This window comes from Scyliorhinus canicula, chromosome 12, assembly GCF_902713615.1.
Source record: "Scyliorhinus canicula chromosome 12, sScyCan1.1, whole genome shotgun sequence".
Lineage (NCBI taxonomy): Eukaryota > Metazoa > Chordata > Chondrichthyes > Carcharhiniformes > Scyliorhinidae > Scyliorhinus > Scyliorhinus canicula.
The window spans coordinates 163872908-163883917 of record NC_052157.1 but is presented as its reverse complement, the minus strand read 5'-3'; the positions used below and the strand labels follow the sequence as shown (position 1 = coordinate 163883917).

The following is an 11010-nucleotide window of genomic DNA, read 5'->3' as shown; positions in this document are numbered from 1 at the left end:
CACCCCACCCCCTCCACCCCCCATCCCTCCCCACCCTCCCACCCCTCCCCACCCTCCCACCCCTCCCACCCCTCCCCACCCTCCCACCCCTCCCCACCCTCCCACCCCTCCCCACCCCTCCCCTCCCCACCCCTCCCCACCCCTCCCCCTCCCCCCACCCGCCCCTCCCCACCCCTCCCCCTCCCCCCACCCGCCCCTCCCCACCCCTCCCCCCCACCCGCCCCTCCCCACCCGCCCCCCCCCCTCCACCCCCCACCCCCACCCCACCCCCACCCCTACCCCACCCCACCCCCACCCCTCCGCCCTTCAACACACATCGAGATGAGTGTAACTGGGAACAGCTAACCACAGGCTGGGAACTGAAACCATCAGCACTGGGCCCTGTATGTGTCAGTTCCACATCAATTAGATCATTCACCACTCAGTCAGCAGACCAAACCCCAGTAAATGGAATTTTAAACTCAGAAGCAAGCCATTTGATCCAATTGATCTGTGTACCAATGTGTAAGCTCCATACAAGTTTCTATCCTACTTCATCTCTGCCTAGCATTGTTAAGATATGGAGATGCTGGTGTTGGACTGGGGTGGGCACAGTAAGAAGTCTTACACCACCAGGTTAAAGTCCAACAGGTTTGTTTCAAACACGAGCTTTCGGAGCACTTTAACCTGGTGTTGTAAGACTGCTTACTGTAACATTGTTAATAAATGCAAGATTTAGAATGTTTTCAAATTATAATATCTGCAGGAAAGCTGACTAAACATGAGAAAAAGGGACAAAGGGACTTAAACTGAACACCAGGCACAATATCACTAACGTTGACCCAGGTGGCAGTAGGTATTTCACTGGACTCTGAGCATCACTGCTTCAGAATCACTGGGTTAGAATCACTGGGTCAGAATCACTGGGTCGGAATCACTGGGTCAGAATCACTGGGTCGGAATCACTGGGTCGGAATCACTGGGTTAGAATCACTGGGTCAGAATCACTGAGTCAGAATCACTGGGTCGGAATCACTGGGTCGGAATCACTGGGTTAGGAACTCTGCAGGTTGGAGGAATGAAGGGGCCAGATTGTGTGCACCGTCTGGGTTATTATAGGACACAGGAGGAGACCATTGTGTCTGCTCTTTGCGAGAACTATACAATTAGTCCCACACCCTCCTGATTCCCCCAGAATCCTGTGAGATTCTCCCTCAAATACTTATCCAATAAAAACACAAAATGATGAAAAATCTCAGTAAGTTTGACAGCATTTGTGGAGAAAGAAGCCAAGTTAGCGGTTCCAGCCCATTTGACTTTTTGAATTCCCCTTTTGAAAGTTCCTGTTGAATCTGCTTCCACCACCCCTCGGGCAGCACCTTCTCAGCAACTCGCTGGGTAAGGGGCTGGTTCACATAGACAGGACTCTGGCTCCTCAAACTCCTCCTTCCAGCAGTTTAATGAAATTTGTGACCAGTGTCTAGGATGCCGGAGCCGGACTTCCTGAACTTTCCCCGGAGCGCCGGTCACTGATGGGAGAGCTGCTCCCGGTCACCGACTCAGAATCTCTGCTCGGCCTGGGAGAGATCAGGTCTGTGGACAAATGAGGGAAAGAATCTCAGAGAGAGTCTGAGTGGACAAAGGTTGGAGCAATATAGAGAGAGTAGCTGATGCAGAGAGAAGCAGAGAGCGTGGAGCTGCTGTGAGTCAACAATCGCGACAGGCGGGAGGCACAGTGGTTAGCACTGCTGCCTCACGGGGGGGGGGCACAGCGTCACAGTGGTTAGCACGGCTGTCTCATGGGGGGGGGCACAGCGTCACAGTGGTTAGCACGGCTGTCTCATGGGGGGGGGGGCACAGCGTCACAGTGGTTAGCACGGCTGCCTCACGGGGGGACGGCACGGTGTCACAGTGGTTAGCACGGCTGTCTCATGGGGGGGGGGCACAGCGTCACAGTGGTTAGCACTGCTGCCTCACGGGGGGGGGGCACAGCGTCACAGTGGTTAGCACTGCTGCCTCACGGGGGGGGGGCACAGCGTCACAGTGGTTAGCACGGCTGCCTCCCGGGGGGGGGGCACAGCGTCACAGTGGTTAGCACTGCTGCCTCACGGGGGGGGGGCACAGCGTCACAGTGGTTAGCACGGCTGCCTCACGGGGGGGGCACAGCGTCACAGTGGTTAGCACTGCTGCCTCACGGGGGGGGGGGCACAGCGTCACAGTGGTTAGCACTGCTGCCTCACGGGGGGGGGGGCACAGCGTCACAGTGGTTAGCACTGCTGCCTCACGGGGGGACGGCACGGTGTCACGGTGGTTAGCACGGCTGTCTCATGGGGGGGGGGCACAGCGTCACAGTGGTTAGCACTGCTGCCTCACGGGTTCAGCACAGTGGCACAGTGGGTTAGCACTGCTGCCTCACGGCGCTGAGGTCCCAGCTTCGATCCCGGCTCTGGGTCACTGTCCGTGTGGAGTTTGCACATTCTCCCCGTGTCTGCGTGGGTGTCACCCCCACAACCCAAAGATGTGCAGGGTAGGTGGATTAGCCACGCTAAATTGCCCCTTAATTGGAAAAAATATTTGGGTACTCTAAATTTATATTAAAACAAAATAAAAAATAAAAATATTCTCAGTGAAATGATTCCCTTCAGCACCAGCTGAGAGAGCAGATCCAGAGCCCGGGATTCGAACCCGGGTCCTCAGCGCAGTGAGGCAGCAGTGCTAACCACTGCACCACCGTGCTGCCCCTTGCACTGAGAATTTTGATCAGGACATCTCGTTAAATGAACCTTTCTGGTGTTTTTGTGCTAAACAACAAGACCAGGATTCCAGCCACTCATTCCGGCCAGATGTGCTTCTTGTGCGGAGTCCCTGTGGCCGTTGGGATTTCCACATCTGCAACATCTGGGCACAAACCGGATGGAATGAGGAAAGGTGGATTCTGATGGTGACATTGGCCACTGGTCGCTGGACGCTGGACACTGGTCACTGGATGCTGGACACTGGCCACTGGATGCTGGACACGATGCTTGACACTGGATGCTGCACACTGGCCACTGGATGCTGGACACTGGACACTGGACGCAGGACGCTGGACTCGAAACCAAATCTGAGAGAAAACCAGCATCACAAGACCACAGGCCGACATGGTCACGCTGGTCGTGACGACAGTCAGCAGAATGACACGTCAGAGAGAGGTTCTAGTGATAGGTGGCATGGTGTACGTGACTATTATTGTGTTTGTTCATTGCAAACTCACCGTTAATATTCAGATTAATAAAAGTTCTTCACCATTTACCCAGTGTAGTGGGTGAAGTGTCTGGGCAGGAGTGGGAGTGGAGTTCGGGGCAGGGGTGGGTGTGGAGTTCGGGGCAGGGGTGGGTGTGGAGTTCGGGGCAGGGGTGGGTGAGGAGGGTGGGCAGGAGTGGGTGAAGAGGGTGGGCAGGATTGGGTGAGGAGTGTGGGCAGGAGTGGGTGAAGAGGGTGGGCAGGATTGGGTGAGAAGTGTGGGCAGGAGTGGGTGAAATGTTCCAGGCAGGAGTTTGGGATTGAGCTGGAGCACCTTCAGGCAGATTAGATTGCAAAATAAACCAGGAATAATGAGCTCAATGAGAAGTTTTAATCAGGTTAAATTCCAACAGATTTGTTTGGAATCACTAGCTTTTGGAGCACTGCTCCTTCACAGGTGGGTGAAACAGAAATTATGAGGATAGGGAGAAAGTGAGGAGAGAGCGATAGGAAGGGTGTGGGGGAGAAAGCGAGGGAGGGTGGTGGTGAGGGAGGAGTAGTGGGCGAGAGGGCACGAACAGGGGGAGGGGGGTAGGAAGAGGACGGGGAGGAGGAAGGGCGGAGGAAGGAGGTGAGATGGAACATTGAGAGCAGGAACGTGAGAGGGAGGAATAGAGGGGTAGAGCGATGAGGAGAGAGAGGAAGTGGGGAGAGGGAGAGGGATCAAAGGGCAAGTGGTGAAGCTCACACATCACCAATTTAAGTGAATCGAAATGCAGGGAAAGGTTCGGCTGGAGACTTTACTACAATGTCTCCCCCATGTGCAGCCCAAACTGAGAGAGGGTGACAGACAGTGTGTACTGTAGCTCTTCTCATTTCTCAGCTGCCTGATTGGGCTGTGAGTAATTCCCCACAACTCCTTGTCCAGGATCAGGAGTAAGCTCCGTTCGCCCATCTCTGTCGAGGCTATTGCTGCCTTTCCAAGGGTCAGCTCCATCCAGCAGCCTGAGCCACTGTACTGAGCACTCTGTCCCTCAATAGAAGCTCAGGTGTAGGCCCTGTATTGGCCTCCCACCCTGGGATGTGGAATATCCCAAACTATTGCGAATGTTTAGAGAAATCACAATCGACTTCCCTTTTCAAGATGCTGTGATTTGTGTCAGTGAGTGGATCAGCAGTGGTTATGTTAGCTTACTCTACAATAATGCAATTAGCCGCAAGCGGGTGAGTGACAGAGAGAGAGCTCACTAGCGCCTCCTGGTGACTGACCTGTGACCATTCAGGGTGTTCAGCTCTTGTTGCAGATGCTCAATTCTCCCTTCTGCCTCCTGCAGCTTCCTCTTCAGCACACGGACCGTCTGCTGTGCCTCAGACTTCAGATCATTGGCCACTACCACAGCCGTCTGCAAATCTGCCTGAAAACCACACCATTCTTCAGACTCCTCCTGTCCGCAATGGAGAACAGATTCATCAGATTGTCTGCAACTTTACTCCAGCGTTAATCCCCTGGAGCTGAAGGTAATTTTGTCAAAACATTATTGAAATCAAATCTGATGCATGCTCACAGCTGCAGAATGAATGATTTAACAGGCCTCCCTCAATACACCAGGTCGCCTGTTAGAGTCAGCCGCAATGCGGCTGACTCTAACAGGCGACCTGGTGTATTGAGGGAGGCCTGGAGTCACATGGAGGTCAGGTCGGGTAAGGACGGCAGATTCCCTTCCTGAGGGGAGGTGAGTGGGAATTTCAGAGATTCCCGTCCCCAGCCGCGTTTATCTCGACCGCGCACCATTCGTGGAGGTGGGATTCTATCTTCCCGCGACTTGTCAATGGGGTTTCCCATGGTAACCACCGCACTCCCGCAGGAGTGGGGGGCCTTGTCAGTGACCAGCTCCTCTACAATCCCGTGGGTGCTAAAGGAGAGTCGCAGCTTCTCAACCGGAGCGTTTGATGCGGTGGATGACATCCCATAGACTTCCAGCCACTTGGAATGGGCGTCAACCATGAGAAGACACATTGACCCTTGGAAAGGCCCAGGGTAAATGGGCAATACAGCTGCTCCCTCAGCCTGACCGTTCCCACAGACGTAGGGGGCGGCAGACGGGAGTTTCTGTTCCTGGCATGAGGCGCACTGTTGGGCCAGTCGCTTGATCGCGCCATTCAGGCCCGGCCACCAGACATAACCACGGGTCAGCAGCTTTGTTCTCCACCCACCTGGGTGTCCTGAAGGATGGTGTCTCCGCCCTGGCGTCGGACACGAGCCCCCCCCCCCCCCCCCCCCCCCCCCCTCCCCCACAGGAGATGCTGTCTTCTACCCTGAGTTCCAGCATTTTGGCTTCAAAGGACTGTAGTTCTTTGCATGGATTCCCCTGATGACCCCCTGGAAGACAATGTGACGCACATTCCCCAATACAAAGTATTTCTGCGCGGAGTGGGGGGATGGGGGGGGGGGGGGAGCGGCGGCGCGGGGGGGGGATTGGGGGGGGGGGGGCGTTGTTGGCAGTGGGCGACATGTTGCCAGTCCAATCGGAGCCAGTGTAGGCCCAGCAGACTCGATCCGGGGCCCTTCACTATTATAAATGGCAGCCTAATGGACTGCTGCCCACAGGTTCCTGGAGTCAGAGCCGTCCTCACAATGGCTGGAGGCTCCCTCGTGTCGGCCACTAGCCTCGCCTCAGAGTCCCGCAAACTCAAACATTCAACTCCAGTCCTGATTTTCCAAATGACCAAAACTGTGGCCTCGCGTCCAACCCCATCTCTGGCAGGGACTGTACACCCAGACGGTATTCCTGACAGGATAACTCCGGGCGGTATTCCTGACGGGATAACTCCGGGCGGTATTCCTGATGGGATAACTCCGGGCGGTAATCCTGACGGGATAACTCCGGCCGGTATTCCTGACGGGATAACTCCGGGCGGTATTCCTGATGGGATAACTCCGGGCGGTATTCCTGATGGGATAACTCCGGGCGGTAATCCTGATGGGATAACTCCGGCCGGTATTCCTGATGGAATAACTCCGGGCGGTAATCCTGATGGGATAACTCCGGGCGGTATTCCTGACGGGATAACTCCGGGCGGTATTCCTGATGGGATAACTCCGGCCGGTATTCCTGACGGGATAACTCCGGGCGGTATTCCTGATGGGATAACTCCGGGCGGTATTCCTGATGGGATAACTCCGGGCGGTAATCCTGATGGGATAACTCCGGCCGGTATTCCTGATGGAATAACTCCGGGCGGTAATCCTGATGGGATAACTCCGGCCGGTATTCCTGACGGGATAACTCCGGGCTCAGCAACATTCAACCGCAAACATTCCTTTTTTTAAAAATATTTTTAGTTGAGGCATTTTCAATTATCTACAGGAAAAGGGAAACCCCCCCCCACACCAGTAACCATGGGAAAGGAGGTGGGGAGGGGGTGGGTGCAGGGCGAGGTGGGTGCAGGGCGAGGTGGGTGCAGGGCGAGGTGGGTGCAGGGCGAGGTGGGTGCAGGGCGAGGTGGGGAGGGGGTGGATGCAGGGCGAGGTGGGTGCAGGGCGAGGTGGGTGCAGGGCGAGGTGGGTGCAGGGCGAGGTGGGGAGGGGGTGGGTGCAGGGCGAGGTGGGTGCAGGGAGAGGTGGGTGCAGGGCGAGGTGGGGAGGGGGTGGGTGCAGGGCGAGGTGGGGAGGGGGTGGGTGCAGGGAGAGGTGGGGAGGGGGTGGGTGCAGGGCGAGGTGGGTGCAGGGCGAGGTGGGTGCAGGGCGAGTTGGGGAGGGGGTGGGTGCAGGGCGAGGTGGGTGCAGGGCGAGGTGGGTGCAGGGCGAGGTGGGTGCAGGGCGAGGTGGGTGCAGGGCGAGGTGGGGAGGGGGTGGGTGCAGGGCGAGGTGGGTGCAGGGCGAGGTGGGGAGGGGGTGGGTGCAGGGCGAGGTGGGTGCAGGGAGAGACGGGCAGATCGCAGCACTGCTCCAATGGGAACAGCAGACCGGGAATGCGCAGGAGGGCGGGAATCTCACCAATTGTGGGTCCGCAGCAGATTTCAGAGAGAGGGATGGGAAGGGGCATGGAGGGGTTTGATAACAAGGCTGTGACTTTTAAAATTAAGATACAGTTTCGAAGTGAGAGGTAATAATTATTATTCGTATCCGTATCTGCCAGTGTGAGCACAGTGAGGGCCGTATCTGCCAGTGTGAGCACAGTGAGGTCTGTATCTGCCAGTGTGAGCACAGTGAGGCCCGTATCTGCCAGTGTGAGCACAGTGAGGTCTGTATCTGCCAGTGTGAGCACAGTGAGGCCCATGTCTGCCAGTGTGAGCACAGTGAGGCCCGTATCTGCCAGTGTGAGCACAGTGAGGCCCGTATCTGCCAGTGTGAGCACAGTGAGGCCCGTATCTGCCAGTGTGAGCACAGTGAGGCCCGTATCTGCCAGTGTGAGCACAGTGAGGCCCGTATCTGCCAGTGTGAGCACAGTGAGGCCTGTATCTGCCAGTGTGAGCACAGTGAGGGCCGTATCTGCCAGTGTGAGCACAGTGAGGGCCGTATCTGCCAGTGTGAGCACAGTGAGGCCCATGTCTGCCAGTGTGAGCACAGTGAGGTCAGTATCTGCCAGTGTGAGCACAGTGAGGCCCGTATCTGCCAGTGTGAGCACAGTGAGGCCCGTATCTGCCAGTGTGAGCACAGTGAGGCCCGTATCTGCCAGTGTGAGCACAGTGAGGCCTGTATCTGCCAGTGTGAGCACAGTGAGGCCCATGTCTGCCAGTGTGAGCACAGTGAGGTCCGTATCTGCCAGTGTGAGCACAGTGAGGCCCGTATCTGCCAGTGTGAGCACAGTGAGGCCCATGTCTGCCAGTGTGAGCACAGTGAGGTCCGTATCTGCCAGTGTGAGCACAGTGAGGCCTGTATCTGCCAGTGTGAGCACAGTGAGGCCCGTATCTGCCAGTGTGAGCACAGTGAGGCCCGTATCTGCCAGTGTGAGCACAGTGAGGGCCGTATCTGCCAGTGTGAGCACAGTGAGGCCCGTATCTGCCAGTGTGAGCACAGTGAGGCCCATGTCTGCCAGTGTGAGCACAGTGAGGTCTGTATCTGCCAGTGTGAGCACAGTGAGGCCCATGTCTGCCAGTGTGAGCACAGTGAGGCCCGTATCTGCCAGTGTGAGCACAGTGAGGCCCATGTCTCCCAGTGTGAGCACAGTGAGGTCTGTATCTGCCAGTGTGAGCACAGTGAGGTCCGTATCTGCCAGTGTGAGCACAGTGAGGTCCGTATCTGCCAGTGTGAGCACAGTGAGGCCCGTATCTGCCAGTGTGAGCACAGTGAGGCCCGTGTCTGCCAGTGTGAGCACAGTGAGGTCTGTATCTGCCAGTGTGAGCACAGTGAGGCCCATGTCTGCCAGTGTGAGCACAGTGAGGCCCATGTCTGCCAGTGTGAGCACAGTGAGGCCCGTATCTGCCAGTGTGAGCACAGTGAGGCCCGTATCTGCCAGTGTGAGCACAGTGAGGCCCGTATCTGCCAGTGTGAGCACAGTGAGGCCCGTATCTGCCAGTGTGAGCACAGTGAGGCCCATGTCTGCCATGGTGAGCACAGTGAGGCCCGTATCTGCCATGGTGAGCACAGTGAGGCCCGTATCTGCCAGTGTGAGCACAGTGAGGCCCGTATCTGCCAGTGTGAGCACAGTGAGGCCCGTATCTGCCAGTGTGAGCACAGTGAGGCCCATGTCTGCCAGTGTGAGCACAGTGAGGTCTGTATCTGCCAGTGTGAGCACAGTGAGGTCCGTATCTGCCAGTGTGAGCACAGTGAGGTCCGTATCTGCCAGTGTAAGCACAGTGAGGTCTGTATCTGCCAGTGTGAGCACAGTGAGGCCCATGTCTGCCAGTGTGAGCACAGTGAGGCCCGTATCTGCCAGTGTGAGCACAGTGAGGCCCGTATCTGCCAGTGTGAGCACAGTGAGGCCCGTATCTGCCAGTGTGAGCACAGTGAGGCCCGTATCTGCCAGTGTGAGCACAGTGAGGTCTGTATCTGCCAGTGTGAGCACAGTGAGGCCCGTATCTGCCAGTGTGAGCACAGTGAGGTCTGTATCTGCCAGTGTGAGCACAGTGAGGCCCGTATCTGCCAGTGTGAGCACAGTGAGGCCCGTATCTGCCAGTGTGAGCACAGTGAGGCCCGTATCTGCCAGTGGGAGCACAGTGAGGCCTGTATCTGCCAGTGCGAGCACAGTGAGGCTCGTATCTGCCAGTGTGAGCACAGTGAGGGCCGTATCTGCCAGTGTGAGCACAGTGAGGCCCGTATCTGCCAGTGTGAGCACAGTGAGGCCCGTATCTGCCAGTGTGAGCACAGGAAGGCCCGTATCTGCCAGTGTGAGCACAGTGGGGCCTGTATCTGCCAGTGTGAACACAGTGAGGCCCATATCTGCCAGTGTGAGCACAGTGTGGCCCATCTCTGCCAGTGTGAGCACAGTGAGGCCCATGTCTGCCAGTGTGAGCACAGTGAGGCCTGTATCTGCCAGTGTGAGCACAGTGAGGGCCGTATCTGCCAGTGTGAGCACAGTGAGGGTCGTATCTGCCAGTGTGAGCACAGTGAGGCCCATGTCTGCCAGTGTGAGCACAGTGAGGTCCGTATCTGCCAGTGTGAGCACAGTGAGGCCCGTATCTGCCAGTGTGAGCACAGTGAGGCCCGTATCTGCCAGTGTGAGCACAGTGAGGCTCATGTCTGCCAGTGTGAGCACAGTGAGGCCCATGTCTGCCAGTGTGAGCACAGTGAGGTCCGTATCTGCCAGTGTGAGCACAGTGAGGCCCGTATCTGCCAGTGTGAGCACAGTGAGGGCCGTATCTGTCAGTGTGAGGACAGTGAGGAATGTATCTGCCAGTGTGAGCACAGTGAGGCCCGTATCTGCCGGTGTGAGCACAGTGAGGCCCATGTCTCCCAGTGTGAGCACAGTGAGGTCTGTATCTGCCAGTGTAAGCACAGTGAGGTCTGTATCTGCCAGTGTGAGCACAGTGAGGCCCGTATCTGCCAGTGTGAGCACAGTGAGGCCCGTATCTGCCAGTGTGAGCACAGTGAGGTCTGTATCTGCCAGTGTGAGCACAGTGAGGCCCGTATCTGCCAGTGTGAGCACAGTGAGGGCCGTATCTGCCAGTGTGAGCACAGTGAGGGCCGTATCTGCCAGTGTGAGCACAGTGAGGTCTGTATCTGCCAGTGTGAGCACAGTGAGGAATGTATCTGCCAGTGTGAGCACAGTGAGGCCCATGTCTGCCAGTGTGAGCACAGTGAGGCCCATGTCTGCCAGTGTGAGCATCATGAGGCCCATGTCTGCCAGTGTGAGCACAGTGAGGCCCGTATCTGCCAGTGTGAGCACAGTGAGGCCCGTATCTGCCAGTGTGAGCACAGTGAGGCCCATGTCTGCCAGTGTAAGCACAGTGAGGCCCGTATCTGCCAGTGTGAGCACAGTGAGGTCTGTATCTGCCAGTGTGAGCACAGTGAGGCCCGTATCTGCCAGTGTGAGCACAGTGAGGTCTGTATCTGCCAGTGTGAGCACAGTGAGGCCCATGTCTGCCAGTGTGAGCACAGTGAGGCCCGTATCTGCCAGTGTGAGCACAGTGAGGCCCGTATCTGCCAGTGTGAGCACAGTGAGGCCCATGTCTGCCAGTGTGAGCACAGTGAGGCCCGTATCTGCCAGTGTGAGCACAGTGAGGTCTGTATCTGCCAGTGTGAGCACAGTGTGGCCCATGTCTGCCAGTGTGAGCACAGTGAGGTCTGTATCTGCCAGTGTGAGCACAGTGTGGCCCATGTCTGCCAGTGTGAGCACAGTGAGGTCCGTATCTGCCAGTGTGAGCACA

The 11010-nt window shown here is 57.0% G+C and overlaps 1 protein-coding gene across 1 annotated transcript in view; it reads right to left on the bottom strand.

Moving 5' to 3' along the window:
- Positions 1-306: 306 nt before the first annotated feature.
- LOC119975188 (cytospin-B-like) overlaps positions 307-11010 on the bottom strand; it is a 35007-nt gene continuing 24303 nt past the window's right edge. Inside the window, exons 4-5 of the mRNA XM_038814789.1 lie at positions 4471-4646; positions 307-1572 (exon numbers count right to left, since the gene is read on the bottom strand). Coding sequence (XP_038670717.1) covers positions 1539-1572; positions 4471-4646 — 210 coding nt within the window. The 3' untranslated portion in view covers positions 307-1538. The remainder of the gene's footprint in view (positions 1573-4470; positions 4647-11010) is intronic.